The 20,092-nt window shown below is 32.6% G+C and overlaps 1 protein-coding gene and 1 long non-coding RNA gene across 4 annotated transcripts in view; one reads left to right on the top strand and one right to left on the bottom strand.

Moving 5' to 3' along the window:
* Positions 1-6,968, top strand: part of LOC145279856 (uncharacterized) — a 1,383,997-nt gene extending 1,377,029 nt beyond the window's left edge. For all 3 annotated transcript variants that reach the window (XM_080131300.1, XM_080131301.1, XM_080131302.1), the window contains one exon: positions 5,299-6,968. In XM_080131300.1, the coding sequence (XP_079987426.1) occupies positions 5,299-5,350 (52 nt within the window). In that variant the 3' untranslated portion in view covers positions 5,351-6,968. The remainder of the gene's footprint in view (positions 1-5,298) is intronic.
* LOC145279858 (uncharacterized) overlaps positions 1-20,092 on the bottom strand; it is a 172,092-nt gene that overhangs the window by 96,957 nt on the left and 55,043 nt on the right. The window contains exon 2 of the long non-coding RNA XR_013868471.1: positions 13,789-13,948. This is a non-coding gene — a long non-coding RNA (uncharacterized LOC145279858). The remainder of the gene's footprint in view (positions 1-13,788; positions 13,949-20,092) is intronic.

Raw genomic sequence — 20,092 nt, forward strand, 5'->3', positions numbered from 1 at the left:
TGTACAATTAAGGCTTTATTTTTATATCTCTTTACAAAGATTTTCTAAAAAAATATTTCAAGTTGGATCAAACTGCATTACATGAGTTTGAGTCTAGATTATGCTTAAAATATAAGCCTCAAGCTTAAGTTGTTTTAAGAAATAAAATCGAAATTCAGGCAATCTTGCTCATTTGGTGCCTAATCAATAGAAACCAACTTTAATGCAAAGCTCAAATATTTCAATGTTTTAATAGAACGAGATATCTATATTATGCTTTTAACATCTCTTAAAAGGAACTAAAATTTGAGGAATAGTTTTATAAGATTTTGCATTACATTCTGAATGTTAAAAGCAATTATTCCACTAAAAATCGATGAGTTTGTCACAAATTATAAAGAGTTAAGTTAATGGAATAATGAATTATCAGTTGAATAATAAAGAATATTATGAGAGGATTGAAAATAATGAACGGAGTGAAAAAAATTCCGTCATTGATTATTGCTGTTAATGAAAAGTACTTGTTAACATTGGATTTGAAGATAGCCATTTTGTTTTCAAACTTTCCTGACCATCAGTTAATACTCTTATTAGGCTTAGCAATGACAGACCAACAAAAATGTATTTTCATTACAATAAATATAGTAAACAATAAGCATGACCGACCAACCGACAGAATACCTAAATGTAATATGCATCTATTCAGTGTGTGTTTTACAGATTAAAATGCTGTTTCTAATTAAAATGTTTCACAATTGGAGTGGGTTTCGAATGTATGGAAAATCATATCCCTCAAAAAAGGGAACTTTGGATTAGGAAGGAAATTACAATTGTTCCAATCAAAAAAAGATTCTTATTTCTCTGACCGCATACAGAACACAAGATTATTTGGGGGATTATTTATTTGGGTACTAGTGCACTTATTGATCCGTTCTGAAATAATAACGCTATTATTTAGAAAGTCATTCTTTATATGGGGAGGGTGGGGGTTTTTTTTTACCTATTCTATATTTTGACCTTACAATTTAATAAAAAAAGATATCATAAAAATGTAATTAAACTTGAAAATACTATTTAAAAATTGCGTGGATCAATAAGTGCATTAGTACCTTTAATTGTAACAGCGCGGACAAGCGTATGTAAATGTCGAGCTGTGTGTGAAATGACGCCAAGGTAGGAAAAAAAGATAAAGAACGTGTGCACAGGCAGATGATGACGGTCTAAAGGAACGATCAAGTTTTATTCAGAGAAAGTACCCGGAAATAAATATCGTTGTTACAAAAACAAAAGAAAAAAAAAGAATTTAGTTATTAATTGTCTTATGTTCCTTGCGACATACTCTCCTACAACGTGTTGGGTCTAGGTATGTAAACGTGTACTACGTTATATAATGACGCAACATAAAAAAAAAATTGTCTAATTATTATTTTGGGGTGCCTACTTATTTTCCTATCCACCTAGACACAATGTCGCTTTTTATCTAGCTCCCTAGACATAGTTCTGGTAGATATGAGAAAATCATTAAAAATTAAGACAAAATTTAAAATCACCACACTTTGATCTTAGTCAGAAAAAGTGAGTCACTCTCTTGTAGAGATCTAAGAAATCAGCTAAAACTAAAAGAAATGTCTTGCTTCTAAGTAAAAAAATAAAATAAATAACTTGATTCCCTAATAGATTTAGCTTGGTCTCTAACATATCCAACAAAAATTCCCAAGTTCAAAATTCGCTATTCCAAAAAACAAACAAGCGCAAAAAAAAAAAAAAAAAAAAAAGGATAGGAAAAAAAATACCAAAATGAATAAAAACAAATTGAAACTTTTTTGCGACAAAGAAAAAAAACTGAGCATCTGATTGTAATCCATATATTAGGGACATCAATGTCATGCGGCAGCATTATTTTGACAGGTTGGCTATCAGGCCCTTATAGAGAACTGATTGCAGAAAGCCATACCAGTCAATAGAATAATGCTCATTGCTCCAGAAGTGACTGCTCTACTGACTATAACGGATAAAGGCCACAACCTTGATGTCATACTCAAATTTCACAGACGGGTAATGCAATGCAACGCAAGTTCACTGGTCCTCTGACCTAGTCCACGATGTTCGACTCTCTTCTCTCCAAATATAGACAGAAGAAAAGAAAACAAAAAGAAAAGTTTGATATGAATAATAGGCTAAAAGCAAAGGAGCTTTCATGCTTCTACGGCGGCCACCTTCAGGAAAGAAGTTAGGCACTCTTATGGATGAGATAGTCTGACTCATCAAGTTGAAAGGTTAGCATCTTAGAGCCCTCCCCCCCCCCGTCCCTCCAAAAAACCCCGTAAAATCTTAAACCTCTTGCAAGAGGAATTAGCACAGGTTAAGCATTGGATTTAATTTATTACCAGAAGATTTTTATTTCTTTTTTGTGTGTGTTTTTGTTTTTCATTTATTTTCTCCCTCTCTCAGATATTATTTTCTGCATTTTATTTCATTTCTTTTATTATAAACTTAGGTGAGCTTATGCGTTTATTTTATTTAAACAAAAAAAAATGAACATTTACAAGTTTTTGTGTTATTTGGCTAATCAGACAATTGTTATTTGCACAATATTTCGATCGATATAACATTCGACCTTCGTCAAGTGTTGTCGCCTTGTTTTGGCAAGAATAAAAAAGAGGGGTTAGCTCTACACTCCAAGGTTTCAAATTTTGGATCTAGTTGGAAGAAAGTTTACACGAATTATGAAGATAATTAAATTATCAAGAGATCATAGGGGGTATTATTTATAACTTCTGATTAAAATTTTGAATCAAATCCATTAACCAAGTTTTCTTTTCTTTTTTTTCCTTGCCCCCCCCTTTTTATCTCATAATAAAAGTAACATGCCAAAAATTTTTACAAACTGCATCTGGTTAAAAAAAACTAATAACATGAGACACGTGATTAATCATACTGAAACTAGCAACCTCTTAGTTTCGTAAATGTTATTTTTCTTACAATTGATTAATAAGAAGTTTTTCAGCATCTCAGGATCATTACATTGAAGGAGTAGGATTTTGCGACTAATTGAAAATATTTACGTTAGGATGCACAATTGCAGTAAGATCGTTTAATTTAGTTTTATGCAAAGTGAGTAAAAATATGAAATTCATATAATACCAATATTTGTTAACATTTAATAGTTTGGACTTTTTATTTCTGGGGATCATAATATGGGCATGATATCTTTTAAAAACTTATAATTCAAATATATCTTTAGATATTGTAGTTTATCCTAATATGTATTTTTATTTAGTTCTTTCACAAAATATCTGGCAAAATACTGACACATTCTGAGATATTCTAAATATGAATGTAATATTTCAATTTCTTCTTAAGACCTCTTAAGCTTAAGGCTTCAATTTTAGACACTAACGTTTATCAAAATCTATTACCTCATTTTGATTATAGAAAGAGTAATAATTCTAAGCATGTGGTCTAATATGATACCTTGATTTTAATCTTTATGGGGGCACTTTATTGTGGTGCAAAATTGGACGAGTAGTATGTTTCTCTCATATCTACCTGAGTAGGGAATGCCTGGGAGAATAGTATCATGACCACAGAATAGATATTACACGACCCCTCTCCCTGAATTAAGCACTGACAGATACTGCAATAATAGAAGTATAGTTTCAGCGTCAGACGGACAGATACCAAATTTCCAGTAGTAATAGATACACAGACTTATATCTCTGATACCTATATGAATTAGGTCTGACAATCCAACAATTGTTCTCATCTTGAGTGTTATCTGCTCAATGTAACCTTCGACCTTACTCAGGTGTAAAAGTCGCCATGTTTTTAGCAGAAAAAAAGGGGAATAGCTCACGTTTCGAATTTTTGGATCGAGTTGAAAGTACGTTTATATGAATTATAACGATTATTAAATTATCAGGAAATGTATTGGGTATTATTTCTAACATTATATATAATCAACATAAACAAGAAGTTTTATAAATAATCTATGCATTGGATAAAATGAGGAACAAAGTATTTCTATAGATACATTTAATTTCAAAACTAAATTTGTTGTTGGTGATAACTATTACATTTTCTATGTCCATCCACCTTTCTAAATTAAAACATAAATAATTAAAAAAATAAAATAAATTTTCATTCTTGAAAAATCTTCATTGCTTTATGTCTTTGATAATGAACGTGAAACCACAAAGTAACCATTTCACTTATTTTATTTGATGAATCAACATTTTACGGTTTTCACTTCATTATAGAACCAGTTTTTAATGAGGAATTCATTTTTAGCCCCCCCGCGATAAAAGCAAGATGAACCTGTAAATTCACCCATGTCTGTTCGCACTTTTCTCAATAACTATGCCTTAGAATTTTGCAAAATTTTGCACAAACATTAAACATGATATGAATAAAAAAAACTAACAGATTTTCCGGGAAAACTCCGGTTGCCCCCTATGGGTGCCTTTCGGGTTAAAATGGCTAAAATTGACACTTTTGTGCTTATGCAAAAAAAATTAATGCCTTGGATTTTTATGAAACTTTCTGAAAAGTTGTAACTAACTGATTTCTATATAATTTTGTTTGTCTATACTTCGCGATAACTCTTGGGATAAGGCTAATAAAACACTCCATTTTTGGGACTATTTTACCATATTTGCTCAAAATTTTCTGTGTATGTCTACTTTGCAGTTTTGCATGGTGCTGAACTCAAATTAAAATATGGGGACTTTGGGGGCTAAATGGCGTGGGGGCAATGCTGAATTTAGTCATTTTTTATACCTCGTTCACTGTGCACTCACGGGGGACCATGCATGCTTCACTTGTTTCTTATACAAAATCAAATTCCTTAACTTTGAGTTCCAATTTTGAGACAATATAAAATAACATGTTTATTTCCTAATTAATAAATTCTTCGCCATTGAAGTAATAAATAACACCATAACAACCATGAGTTTTTTTTCTACAAATTAGCAAAATGTGGAATAAGTTTCTTTGATTTTGAGAGAAATAACAGTAAAAACAAATTAATCACAGAAAGCTAAAACTCATTGCTTTTATATTTTTAAACTACCCCTGACATTCTTGAGATTATTGAAAGCATATGGACAATGTTATATATGTGTGTGTGTGTGTACTTCTGATTGCCAAAAAGTGCTGGATGGAGTTAAAAATATAAACATGGAGTTGCGTTTATTTTTATTAATCGGTTTTAATTTCTCTTTAAAGTCAATATTATCTATAATTGAAACATATATGAAAGACAACACTATGTGTGCTATTCTGTCATATTATTAAATCTACTTTCTATTTTTGTTTTAGATGGGTTGATGCTCTGAAGAAATCTATAGGACGATGGATCCGTGTCCTCTGAAGGTGAAGAGGAGTACCGATTGAAAAATACAAATTGAAGAGGAAGAGAATCAATTCCATTTGCTCCTGAAACACGATGGAAATAACAAAAGAAACAATCTCATTTATTCCCTGGAAACATCCGAAAAAAATTGCAGTTTTTATTGTCATTTATATGTTTTACCGCTTCTACAATATTTTTAATCGGCCATTTGAAACAAAAAAGTTTTAATCGCTAAAAGTTGAATTCATATTATTGTACATGTTTATATCTTGACTCTTAATATTATAATCAACTACTTCTCTGCCTAAGCTTACATCGAATTTTACTATTGCAATACGATCTCTTCTTCTCATCCTTTTTTTTTATTCTCTCTTTTAGGCATGAGAGAGACTATGTGCTTAATAAATACAAAAATAAAAAGCAAGATCGTTTCACATAATCTTCTTCGTTGGTCAAAAATTCAATGCTTCAATATATTTCCTCTTTTGTGCTAGTCCTTCATGATGCACAGATATTTTAAATTAACTGCTTTTAAACTTCAATTCTTTCTTGGAGAGCATCAGTCTAAAATTGACCATAGTCTATGACAGTATTTATTTGGCTAATAAAATACCTACTGAACCGCCCTGTGCACCGTTCAGAATCAGGTACTTATTGTAAAGGTTGAATGTCTATTTCTAATGAAGATTAGTTTACGTCTGTTTTGAGCCGAAACAATATAATTATTTCTATTAATTTATTCTTGTACTATTTTAATGCTCAATTCCGTTTCCTATACTATTTCAGAATATATATTTGCCTCTGCTTACATTGGATTATAATATTGTAACGCTCTCTTTTTTTTTTTTTTTTAGAAGAGTATGTACTTAATGAATACAAAAAAACAAAAAAGAAAAAGCAAAATGTGCTGACGCAATCCTTCATTGGTCAAAAATTCAATGCTTCAACATATTTCCTCTTTGGCTAGTCCTACATGATGCACAAATATCTTGGGTTAACAGCTTTTAGGCGTCAGTTCTTTTTTGGAGAAACCAAAGTCTAAAATTGGCAGTATAAATATGTACAGTGAGCAAACAAAATGGCTGCCAGACAGACATATCTGCCAGGAACAATGAATTCCAAGAAACAGATGGGCATTTAATTAGAAATGTTCATTTCATGACAAAAAATTAAGGTTAAACCAACCGTTGTCTTAATCATACTGGATATACAATAATACCTCAGTATATTTATAAAGTTTAGCCATTTCTTGCACTGATACTGAGATAATAAGGCATACTTCCTCTCCATGATACTCAATCATGCTTATGCGATTGTCATCCAAAGGTTAACTAATTTGTGTATGGTTTTGCAAAACGAACTCTCATTAATTCACTATGTGATTTTCTGGCTTTCTTATACAATGTTTTTTAGCTCTGTTTATTTATGGATAAATATTTCGAAAATGGAGAACCGTTTCTATAATCAAAGCTCGGAAGGAGAAATCACTTAAAAAAAAAAAACAAAAAAAAAACTCCATTTATCAAAACTAAAAACCACTTGAAGGTTAGAGTTAATGAGGTGGATGATATTGTGAGTTAAATGGTGATGAAGTATTATGAGACGATTAAAACTAATAAATGGAATGGGAAAAATTCATGACGATTTGACAAGTTTTTTTTTTTTTTACATTGACTTGAGGACAACCGTTATATAGCCTGAAGGAAAGCCATCCTGCACCAATGTGTTCTACAGACAGGAAGTTTTTGGAAAGAAACTGTTTGTTAAAATTTCATGTGGTATTTATAGAATCAAATGGACCCTTAATAGCATCCATTAAAACATGGGAATAACCGTGCACAGTGGATCACATCACATTTTAGAGTTTTCCCTCGATTATTGGCTCTTACCAAAGCTTGAGGGTTTTGTCTACCTCGCTATTTCACCCATAGCTGGAGGTTCATACCTTTCTTATGCAAATAATAATCCCAACAGAAATCGAACACATTGATCTCACAGTTTGTGCAATAACCGTTGCCACATCTAAAGCGTACATAAGTGTTGGGTTGATTATAGAATCGATATTTAGTTTGTATTGTTTGGATTATTTAGACCACTGTTCTCATCTTGGATGTTATTCTTACGACATGTCGAATTCGGGAATCTGTACATAATTTCTAACTGAATTATTTATTTTAGCGAATGTATGTAGATTGTTCTCATTCCATCAGTAATAGGTAGGAATTTTACACATCTAAAATAAGAATAGATTTTAGACTCACATAAAACTTTATCCATTGTGGTACAGGTTTAAGTAACAGTCTATTGGAGGTTGAAAGTTCAATCCTCATTACCGGCAGTATTTTTATTTTATTTATTTATTTTTTTTTTTTTTTTTACTCACGTTTACCCCAAACAAGGCACTTGGACATAGGGGGCTGCTATTTGAGACCATGCTTAAGAAAGATTAACAACATGTTGGTTTACGTTACATTTAAACTTCTGCATATCAGTACAGTTAGGGAAGCAAGTAGCTGAAAGGGAATTCCAAAGTCTAGCTGTTCGAGAGAAGAAGTTATTAGAGTAGAAGGCTTTCTAGCATTTAGGGACCTCAACAATAAAGGAGTGTGATTTTTTTTTTTTTGCTAAGCGGGTTTGTTGGAGAATATCTAAGTTGAGGTTGGGAGGGCACAAATGCAATGAGCTCATACATAATTAAGAATTACTTAATCCTGTACTTGTGTGGATTAAATGAATCAAGTTTGAAATTTTGTGCAGACTCCCAAGTTTGGCAAGACATCGGAAGAAGAAGATCGGAAATTACATCGGTTGAAACGTTGTGAGAATAACATCTAAGATGAGTACAGTAGTCCAAATCATACAAATTATGAATCCTTTTTTCAATAATTTCAAAACATAGAAATGATACAACCATAATCCAAACTGCAAAAGAAAACAGTGAAAAATTATGAATAAAAATTGGTTTCTTTACCGATGAAATATTCGCTCTAGCAGTGCGGTCAAAACGCTGATTTTAAATTTTTAAAAAAGAAAAAAAAAAGAATAATACTTGATAATATACTAATGTGTATGCGATCAAAGTCATATTTACTAATTTGCATATTGCTTTGCAAAAGAACATCTCATTAATTTTCTATTGTTTCCAAATATGATGAGTTTTTTTATTTTAATTCTGTTTATGAATATTTTTATATCATGAGTAGTGCTATGACAACAGCATATTCTTTTCGTTGTTTTGACTCTTGAATATATATCCATTAATATCTTATGTTTTTATATAGACGGATGTGTTCCTCGGTTGATTAAGTGTGTCTAACTGTATCGGATATATACCGGAGAGTCAAAAGAATGAAAAGAATATTCTGGTGTCACAGCCCTAATCATGAGGCTAGGCATTCTCGTGAAAACAATATTTCCGTTCATACTGTTTTCTGGGTGGACTTATTTGCTATAAGTTGCTATCTCATTGTAAATTAAAATCAAAGCCTCTGGAAGACGAACACACACACACACACACGTAAATAAGTCAGAAATTATTCCTTCTTAAAAACAAATATCTGAAAGCATGAGTTTCTTTATTTTCTCAATTTTCTGGAGTAAATCTGAGTAGAATCTGTAAAATAATATGTTAAAGCCATTTTATGTTTGTACGTACGTTATCACTTTTCACCTCTTTTTAAAGTAGATGAGAGATCGCCCGGCAGCTAAATATACAATTTTAAAAAATTTCATCTTATGCCGCTGTAGTATCAAACGTGACAAACGAACTAAAATACTCTATCTTGGCGTTTAGGCTAGAACCAAAGCATAATATCTCCTCTGTCTAAAAAAAAAATAATGAAACAGCAATATCAGCGTTTTGGAGATATAGCCCCATAACCAGATATAATTATGAAACTACATTAAAACAGAAGATTTAGATAAGTATGTTTCTGTTTGAACAAAGTTGATAAAATAATATTGTGGGATCTACGTTCTCACCGGATATCCATAGAATGCTGTATGTTACAAACTCCCAGAATGGTTTTGGAGATAGACCACAGTAAACAGATGTATTCTGAAACTTCATTAACCAGAGTACTTAAATATGTTTCAATTTGAGCAAAAAATAGTATAATAATATTGTGGGATCTGCGTTCGCGCCGGACGTCCATATAATGAAAATATTTTAAAGCCCAGCAGCAATATACAACAGTTGAGGGATATTAAAGTGAAATTTTTACTGATACCGCAAGTATTATCTTTAATTAGTTGATTGGAGTCATTTTAAATCAAGAAATACATAAGACGGTAGACCATGAAAATATTCGTTTGTATTGATGTTAGAAATTAAAAAGAAACGCTATGCACCATCTTTAAGTTATTGTTTGCAAAATTGAGGGGGGAAACCCTTACAAAATGGAGATGCCAGTTGTCTTGATTTCATTTTCCCCATCTCGAAAAAAGTAAAAAAAAAAAATATGAACACCGAAAGTCCAGGCTTTATTATTCAAGGAAATTTGATTAATATATACCATTTTCTGAGCTATTTATAAGGTCACATGCACTGGCAGCACTAATGCAAATTACAGTGGTGTTTTCAGAGAAAGATTGGAGAGGGTTAGGATTGAATTGAATTGGAAATATATGCATTGCTAGCAAAAAGATAAATTGGAAGTCTGGCAAACACTTTATGAATATGATAACATTCTAAGCATTAACATCTCCTTAGATAACTTTTTTTATCATTAATTTTGAAGCTGGTAAAAAAGCAACTTAAATTCAGTTTGTGAAAATTACAAATCACTATGAGACTTTCTTTATTATGGCAGTATTTCCATTTCATTGTGAGAGACTGACATTAACATTTTATCAATACTTATAATACTATTCACATATGTATTTATGTACAAATATGTACAGTGAACTAACAAGATGGATACAACTGTGAAATGTTCACGAATACCGTCAATATCTAGAACAGAAAGATGAAACTCACTGTCTGCAGTCTCCTCTGATCCATTCAGTAAGCATTACTTTTAGGACACCCATCATACAACACCTTAAGCATTCCCTATATGCTATTTACATTCTAGGCTTCACTCCACTCCTAAACTAATTAACCGATCATTATGGATTCTAGACGTAGGGACCATTATGCTAGCTTTAGTTTAATTTAGTTTTATACGAAGTGTGCATACACTCATGGCATAGATTGCAGATCTAAAGAAGGAAACCTTGAATAAAAACTATTCTGCAGAACTTCCCATTTAAGACACCTCCCTTAAATTTGGCCCCTGATAATATGCTTTGTTTGGGATAAATATATTGTTTTTTAATATGGAAGAACCATGCATATGAAATAAACATCTATTCTTAGTTACTCACTATTCTCAATGCACTTTTGCAAGGAATTTAACGCCACACTTTGATATTTTTCCTCTGATCCAACACGCCAGTTCCATTAGTAGTATGCTACATACAAGGCTCATTCCAAAAGTAAAGCCTCCTGTTTTTTAACTCAAAAAGTTGAACTATGAAGACTGGAGTGATACCATAAAAACGAGCGACCTTTTGTCCCTCAGAATTTATAGTTCGTCATAGTCACCACCATTCTCCATGTACTTTTGCCAGAAATTCAATCACGCATCTCTCTGCTTCTGGCACACGTCCATGAGAGCGGTTGCTTTCTTAGAGTCTCACACCATCAAGAGAGATGAAATTCAGTCATGATAACACTGCAATTTGCGATCCCTTCTGATCCGTTCGGGAAGCATTACTTTTGGAATGCATACCATACAACACCTTAAGCATTCCCTATATGTTATTTACATTACTAATGACAGAATTACTAGTATAACACCCAATGCAGCAACAGCTACTACACTGTGACCATACATCGAAATGCCAGTAGGTTTTCTTTTTCATTTTAAAGAAAGTTATAACATTGTGGGATCAACTCATTCTCATGATTCTCGGTATTTTGATTAAGAGCAAAGTGTAGTATCTGTTCTAATACTTCACCTTTTCTATTCACGGTCAGTGAAGATGAAATCCTTCCAGATTGAGGCAATTAAATTTTTTGTTTCAATCCAGAGTGATTTGTTTTGGGGATCTGGATTTTCCCCACATTAAAAAAACGATCATGTGTCTAACTGCTCTCGTGGGGATGCATGTATCTAGAAAGTCACTACAAAAATAATCTCTTTAGGAAAATTTTTGTCTAAAACAAAACTGTACATGATCTTTCATTAAGAAAACAAGCCTGAAAATCAAATATTTTTCTGTTGCTTAAAATTTAAAGGAAATGCATTGGCCTATATTATATAAAGAAAGTTTTTAAAAAATAAAAAAAAAATAAAACATTTTTAAATCAGGCAGTTGGATTTTCATCCTTAAAATGCAAAATGGCCGCTGAACAAAATAACGCTGACCTCTCTTGATCAAACGATACAAATCACAAAATATCTAAGGCATTTTGACATGCCTGTTTTTGCTTGATTCATTCATTAATTAATTAATTTCTGAATTTTATTTTGATTTTCATTAGTTTTTTTTTTTTACAATTAAAAAAAAAATTACTGGAGCTTGATCTCCGAACGATAGAGAGAGAGAGATATGAACATTTAAATCATTGTGTTTATAGAAAGTGGGTGTTAATAGTACAAATGTGAGCGCCTGTCTCAAAGACAATGCATGTTATAGTTCTTGATTTGTTATGGACTAATGAGCACTCATTCGAGAGAGAGACTTGAGCCGAGTTCTGATGTCAGACACAGTTTTTGCCAAAGAAATCAAATACTTTGGTCTTGAGCCGAGGAGACATCTCTAATTAACGTTAAATTTTTTTCTAATCTCTTAGACCGAGCAGATGCACTAAACTGGAAGTGAAATCGTGTTCGATTTTCGTTAATTTATTTAAGGAAATCAAGTGATTATTTTTCTAATAACCCAAAACATCATACATATATATATAGTATCAAGATGAAGTTTGTTTCAGATTCAAACCTAATAAAATCCCAAGTATAATATCAAATTATATTAAAATATAAAGATATATTAAAAGGCTTTTTCCACATGAAAAGTTCAAAATGCATAAAGTACAGAGTAAATATAGGTTAACACTTATCAGATAATCATTTTATTTTTGTCTTCAATATATGTATAACGTTTCAAAAGTTACATAATATCAATAATTTTCCCCACTCTTTATCGGTGCTTAAACCTAAAACGTAGATTCTATGGACAAAGCTTTTTTCTTAGAACTGCACACCTATGGAACTTTGTTCCATTTTATTGCTTCCCAACTGACTACAATATGGTCATCTCCAAGTCCAATGTGAACAAGTTCTTGATGAGCCATCGCCTTAAGTAATCCAATTTACCAAATTTCCACTATTAATGATTATTACGATATTTTCCCATTGACTACTGTATACTCATTAACCCTTATCCTCGAGTGGCCTCGAGGCTTTGATAAGTGCTTTGTAAAAAAAACAATGAAGTGCTTTATTGTAGTTTCTACAAGAGATAATATAACATTTTATTTTAAAACTATGCATTATAGTGTCTGTTGAGTGTACGAATGTCTCATCAATCTGACTATGCCATATCAGATAGCGACCAGCATGTCTGATGAAGGTCGGAGCTACAATAACTGAAGCGTTGCATGAATAACACTCAAGAGGAGAACAATAGTCCGATTAAAACAAGTAATACAAACAATCAACCCTCAACTAAAAGAAAAAAAAATCAGAACTTTAATGCTATATCAGTTTACCTACTGGATCGTTCTGAAAAGTTAGTCTCCCATCATAGCCTGGTTTCTACCCTAAACCTAATCTAGTTAGATGACACCTCGGTGTACCCAATAAACACTAATGAACACTTTAAATAAAATATATTTTATATATGTAATGTATATAAAGTTAAGAATGTTTATATATTTGTATGCACCGAATCACTCTTAAACTAATTCACCGATCATTATGAATTTTGTAATACAGTCGCAAGGTATAATGCCTGCTATCTTATTTTGTACAAAAGAATAAAAAAGGTGTGGAAGCCCTTCATGAAAATTCAGATAGCTAATTTGGGGAAAATTTAAACACTACGTATTAAATATCAATTAATAAATATTTCTCTAATTTCATTTTTTTTTTTTTTTTTTTTTTTTTTTTTTTTTTTTTTTTAGTATCCTAAAATATTTTCAGGGTCATAATATGGGCTGAACTTCTGATTTTAAAATTTTTAATTTGCATAGAATGCCATCCATAGTCATTAGACACTAATTAAGCAACATTTTCTGAATTTCAATTTCCTTTTAATAGTCCTTAAGTTTAATAAATTTAAACATGTTTTTAGAATCAGCATCTTGTAATGGATTTTGATCAAAATTATAAAAAGCGTTTATAAGGGACATAAAAAAGAAAGGAGTGACGTCTTATTGTTTAGTAGCTAATAACAAAATTCGTTACCCATGCCAGGACGGGTATACTCGTATTATACAACGACTTCTTTCTGTCTCAAGAAACTTGAGATGTCACCTGTACAGGTTGCATAATCTCCGCTGTATCTCTGCTGACGCAGAATTGATCGAGCTCAGTGGTATGGTATCCAGGACATCTTGACACAATCCTGAAATAAGCAGAAATACTAGTGTTACTTCAGAATCTTTCGTTTTCATAGATTAGTTACACAATTAAAGCAGGAAAGTGTTATCGCTCTTACTTTTTAGTCCTTAGCTTGAGAGTTGAATGATGATGAATATTATAAGAGGATTGAAAATAATGAATGGAATGAATAAAATTTGATGACTTATTGGGACGATTTATGACAAGTGTTTATTGATATTAGATTCAAAAGTGACTACGTGTAACTATCAGGGAAGTAATCTTGTGGCAATATGTTCCATAGGTAGGATTGATTGGTTGGTTGTTTTTATTTTACGGCATATCAACCCTTTTCAGGTTATTTAATGCCAAATCCAAAGATTTTGAAGAAAAATTTTTTAATAGAATATATTTGTTGTTTTCAAGTCGGTTTCTATTTAACCCATAGTTGGGACCCTAACAGGTACTACCACTCCGGGTCAGAGTGGACCTGGGAGCAATGGCAATTAAAGGGTGGCTCCACACTCCCCAAAGCCCGCAAGCTGGGGCCTCACCACTGGATATAGTTTAAGGCCATATCCAGGACCTCCATAAGTAAGAAGTTCTAACCATGGAAAGTATGTTTGATTCTATTAGGCAAGGCTAGGCTAGTACTGTGGAGAGCTGGAGAAGTAAATGAGATTATAGATTATTAGAACATTATGTAACTCAAAAAATGCAAATAGAGGAGCATTATTAGGAGGTTATTAGTGTTAAGAGTATTATTAGGCACGTTAGTGCTAAGAAGGATGGAAAGAATAAGTCATTTTTTAACATTTGTTTTTAATAGTAAATCAAAACTTCTACACAGTGATCTTATGTGTGTGGCCGCGTTCCATAATATATTTGAAAAATCTACCATTATCAAAGTGTAATTGTTTCAAATCTCCTTAAATCCATGTGGACCGGTAATGTTTTATGGTTATGCAGCAGCAAATATCAACGTGCTTGCAGCAAATGGAATAAAGTTAAAATTAAAAATGGAATAAAATTAAAAATGAATTTTATAAATAAATATTTTAATTTTTAGAATGTGACAGAGTATATAATAATTTCCACAGCCAAACTACGTCGCAGCTCACAGGAGCCATGACAGCCAACACAGACTTCCCGTTTGTTGGCTGTGATGGCCCTTGTGAGCTGCGATGTGGTTTGACTGTGGAAATAATTAAATATTTGTGTATTTTTTGTGGCAAGCAAATATCATTAATTAATTATAATATATTATCAACTGGTAAGCGTGTTTGATAATTGGGCAAGGAGAACAGAGTTCAATCCTCCATAGATTCATACCAAAGAAAAAAATAGTACTTGACGCCGCTTTACTGAACACTCACCATTATAATATGAAAATCATGAAGTAAGCCAAGGAAATGAGTAACATATTCTTCTGGTTTAGTAGCTGATGGAAAATGAGCCTTCAGGTTGTCCTCGACTATAGTTGAGTACCTTATGCTTGTACTTTTAATAATAAATTTGTATAAATCAGCATGGTACGACAGTTGTTAAAAAAATTATTTTCCTTTTTTCAATTTTGTTCATACCAAAGAATGCCTATTATCAATGACGACTACTCTGATAGAAATCAGATTTATAGTAGGCAACATGGATGAGGAACCGGGCAGAAAGATATTTGTCCGCATTACATTTAAATTTGTTCAAATTGGTATGGTTGGGTAACCACGGAGTGAATTTCATAGCATAAGAATAGAAAATCTTCTGGCGTCTAGGGACCTCTACAATGAAGTAGGGTGCGATTTTGCTGCTTGTCGCGTTAGAGTTAAGAGTATTTACGTTTGAAGGAGTGAATTGAAATCCAGTACATCAGAGCACATTCCATGGAATTAGTTGTAAAACAAGTAAAGGGGCGGCAACATTGATCTGGGGGGGGGGTGCAGACAGCGCGAGACCTGTGATTGGCGTTCGCCTACTGCCATCTCTTAAAATTTGGGAATTATGTAAAGTTGCGCTAATTTCTAGGATTAAGTATTTGTGTTATTTTGCAGAATTCTTATCCCCAAACCAGAATCTGTCTTTGCAATTTTTATTTATGAAGACTGAATAGCAGCCTAAACTTTGTCCTGTGTTTATTTGTCAACGTTTCAAAATGTGTTTTAAAAGCCATCAATTTGTAGTTAAATATGTTGCCATTCCCTTCCCCCTCTGCGCCCATCTCAGCGGAACCATTTGCATTTTAACCCCCCCTCCTCCTCCTCCTTCACCTGCGAAATCATTTTGAAAGGGAAGAAAATAAAGCTTTGACAGAGATTGTAATGGGCGAGGTGGACGTTTTTAGTTGGATCCCCCACCCCCAAACAAAAATGGAAGGAAAAATTAAAGGAAATGAATAAATAAATCCAGTTTTAATGCATTTAAAAAGCAAAAGAGATAAAATAAGCTTCAGAATTATTCAATGACACATTTTGCCACTCTTGTTTTTGTGCTAATTGAAACCTAATTGCTTTTCCATTATCTATGAAGAAAGTATTTCTTGAATTCTTCTCGGCACCTTCTTGGTGTATGGCTTCAGTCACGTGACACTACCATTCAGCTGCAGCGAATCATGTTCTGCATGCATTTATGTGCAAGAAAATTAAGACCAAATTAAAAACCTATTTCCATTGCTTTTCTTCATTCTGACCCTCAATGAGTGACTTTTTTTCTTTTTTTTTTTTTTTTTTTTTAAGAGAAAGGCTAGAAGTTTGTAGAAGAAAATTGGCGGATGAGATAGATCCAAACTACTTATTATCTGCACCGAATCTGAAAGAAATTCGTTTTATTTGCTTTACCTCGAGATAATTGTCGACTTGTTAATACAAAATGAGAAACAACAGATCTCCATTTGTATAAAGCTAAGTATGTGTATATATTTATATGTTTGTATTTACAGGATTCACTCCTTCAATCATAATGAATTTTTAAACATAGCTACTAGCCAGAAAGAGTACTTTTGTGGGATATATTTAGTTATACAACCACTTTGAATAGTTTCTCTTTCTACAAAACATAAACGAAATCTTAATGAGACAAGTTTCTTTCTTAGAACTGCCCGTTTGTGAAACATAATAGCACGGGGCTGCTTCCCAGCTGACTACAACATAACCGTTTTCAAGTCTAATATGAACAAATATTTGTTAAGCTGTTTTTCTAAATGCTCAAATTCTACCTAAGCACTACCATCATTATGCCAATCATCACGGTGTTTTCTCACCATTTACTAGACACTCATTGAACCCTTAACCTTGAGTAACCTTTTCACCTTGATAGGAAAAACATGGAATAAAAAGAGTGTAGAAGCCCTTCCTGACAATTCACATATTTCCGATTTTTGTGAAATGTTCATAATAGTTGTTAGACATCAAGTAATACATATTCTATAAATTTAGATTTCTTTGAAGAATTTTATTTTTTAGGGGATATAATATAGGTATAATCTTCCGTTGTAAAACTCAAATATTTCAGATTTGCATTGAATTCAATCTATAGTTGTTGCACACAAATGAAGCTATATTCTCTAAATTTAAAGTTCTTCTTAAATCCCTTGTAACAGAATGCAGACGCATGTATAACAACAGCAGCTGTATTACAGAAAACATATGCAAATGACCGAGCCGTATGCGAGGTGACAACACAGCGAAAAAGAACGAAAGAAAAAGATTATAAAAAAAACAAATGTAGCCTGATAAGGACATGAATAGACATGTTACACACATGGCATGAGAATGACAGGGAAAGACATGACCAGACAAAAATAGTACCATGTGTTCGACACAGCAGAGTCTTGTTAAGCACATTGAAGAATAAGAAGACCTTTGAGCAAGAGACAAAGTGTTATTCTAAAAGTACCTGTAAATAAATGTCTGTTGTTTCAACTGAAAAAGAAAGTGAGTCGCGTTCTTTCCATGTCTTTGTTTCCTTGTGACTGTTTGTATACAATGTGTGGGTCCTGGGTCGACTATGGTACACCCTTATGTTTAAGCTTTTAACTTTTAGACATTTTCTAAAATCAAAATAATGTAATAGATTTTAGTCAAAAATAAAATAAGGATTTTAGCCAAGGTTTTGTAGCTTGATTTTTAATCTTGGCAACTGGATATTTTTATATACACAGTCATTTTCTTGTGTGTATTTTGACCAGCTCATTCTGTATAATGGTTAGACTGTTCGTAAATGGTCTGAGAGACCAGGTTTAAAATCTTAATGGAATCATACTGATGATGACCTCTTGCTAAATACTCTGCATTGCAAGATGAGAATTAAGCATAACTCTCTTGTAAAATTCAAAGCTTTAATTTTCCTGAGAAAAGACTGGCACTCTTCCCCATGCTTTGGTGTAGTATCTAATGAGAAAGAAGCCTTAAGGTTTCCCCAAGCTATGATAGACCCTTAAAATGTTGTAATATAAAAATAGTTAGGATAACGTTTGCTTTTATTCATTTAGAAAGAAAACTGCTTTTACACATACTTGGAAAAAAAAAAAAAAAAAATGAGTGTTCATATCAATAGTAAGTGTTTGTGCCAAATACTTATCACTATAATCATTAGGGTTATGACAACAGCATATTCTTTACATGGTTTTGACTTTCAAGTATATATCTGACACAGTTAGACACAATCAACCGAGAACCACCTCACTCTACATAAAAACATAAGATATCAATGGATATATACCTGAGAATCAAAACAAGGAAAAGAATATACTGTTGTCATAGCCCTATTAATAATCAAAGATTGCATGGATGTCGATAAAAATTATAAAGCTTTGAAAAATATACAAACTTTAAAATAGCGAGTACAAGGGGAGTCACCTATACTGGAGGTATCCTATGTTATTGACCTCCTATAAGTTGTCATCACTGCCACACCTTATTTAATCTGTGTGTTGACTCCAGGAAGGGCATACGGTTTAAAACATAAAATCGGGGATGGAAGGCCAACATAAAATGGCCGCCAGTACCCTAAAACAGGTCATGCTAAGAATCTCTGTGGGAAGTAGAACAAAAACACTAGTACAGTGTCAGTCATCTGAAATGTTCCAAAGTGTGTCTCATATGACAGCAATAGGCTGCTTAAACCATGGAAGAGGTCAGTTAATGATGGCCTGATCCTAGCATAAGCAAAATGGCAAGAGACACAGATCAGAAGGTATTCAAAAAAATGTATAATTTCAGTATGAAACGTGAAGACAAAGACAAAAATATAGTATTTGTTAAATGTGTGTGTGTATATATATATATATATATATACACACAACGTTCAGCCTGATCAGTACTAAAATGGAATTCTAGGTGATGTATGTGCTCTCTGCTTATCTCGGCATTATTTCCAGTCAGTCTTGAACCTCTCCTTGCCACTGAACCAAAGCAGTGTCGATTTAGGAGAGGCATAGTTGAGAGATTCTGTAACCCTTGCATCACAATTAAATGCACAGCTACCCTTATAGCAGTGTCCATTTTATCTTGAGACTGAACAGAGGCATATATATATATATATATATATATATACACACATATATATATATATACACATATATATTAGTGCTGAGTTACATTCCAATGGCTACAAAACAGAATCAGCTCACAGTCATGATTTTCGTTTATTTTAATAATTTTTTTAATATATAAATTGAAGATAACATATCTCCTTTCAAAACAATGAAACATGTCAGACACATGAAAAATTTTATATATAGAGATATTTGCATCGAGCATAAATTCTGTTTTTGGTAATTGGAATGTAGCTCACCATTATTTATTTATATATATATTATACACACACACACACACACACACACACACACACACACACACACACACACATCGAGCATAAATTCTGTTTTTGGTAATTGGAATGTAGCTCACCATTATTTATTTATATATATATTATACACACACACACACACACACACACACACACACACACACACACACACACACACACACACACTATCACATTAATACACCGGTTCTCGCCAAATCACAAAGTTAATCAATGTTGAACTTGGCCAGTATCAGATGGACGACCAGATGGGAAGGCTAGGCGCTGTATGTACCGTGCAGAGTCGTAGAAATTTCCAGGTTGGTATCTGGAGGCACATTAATTCACTGGGAGCGAAGCAAATCTTTAAGAT

The sequence above is a fragment of the Euprymna scolopes genome, chromosome 7 (assembly GCF_053919585.1).
Source record: "Euprymna scolopes isolate OS-2025 chromosome 7, ASM5391958v1, whole genome shotgun sequence".
NCBI lineage: Eukaryota > Metazoa > Mollusca > Cephalopoda > Sepiida > Sepiolidae > Euprymna > Euprymna scolopes.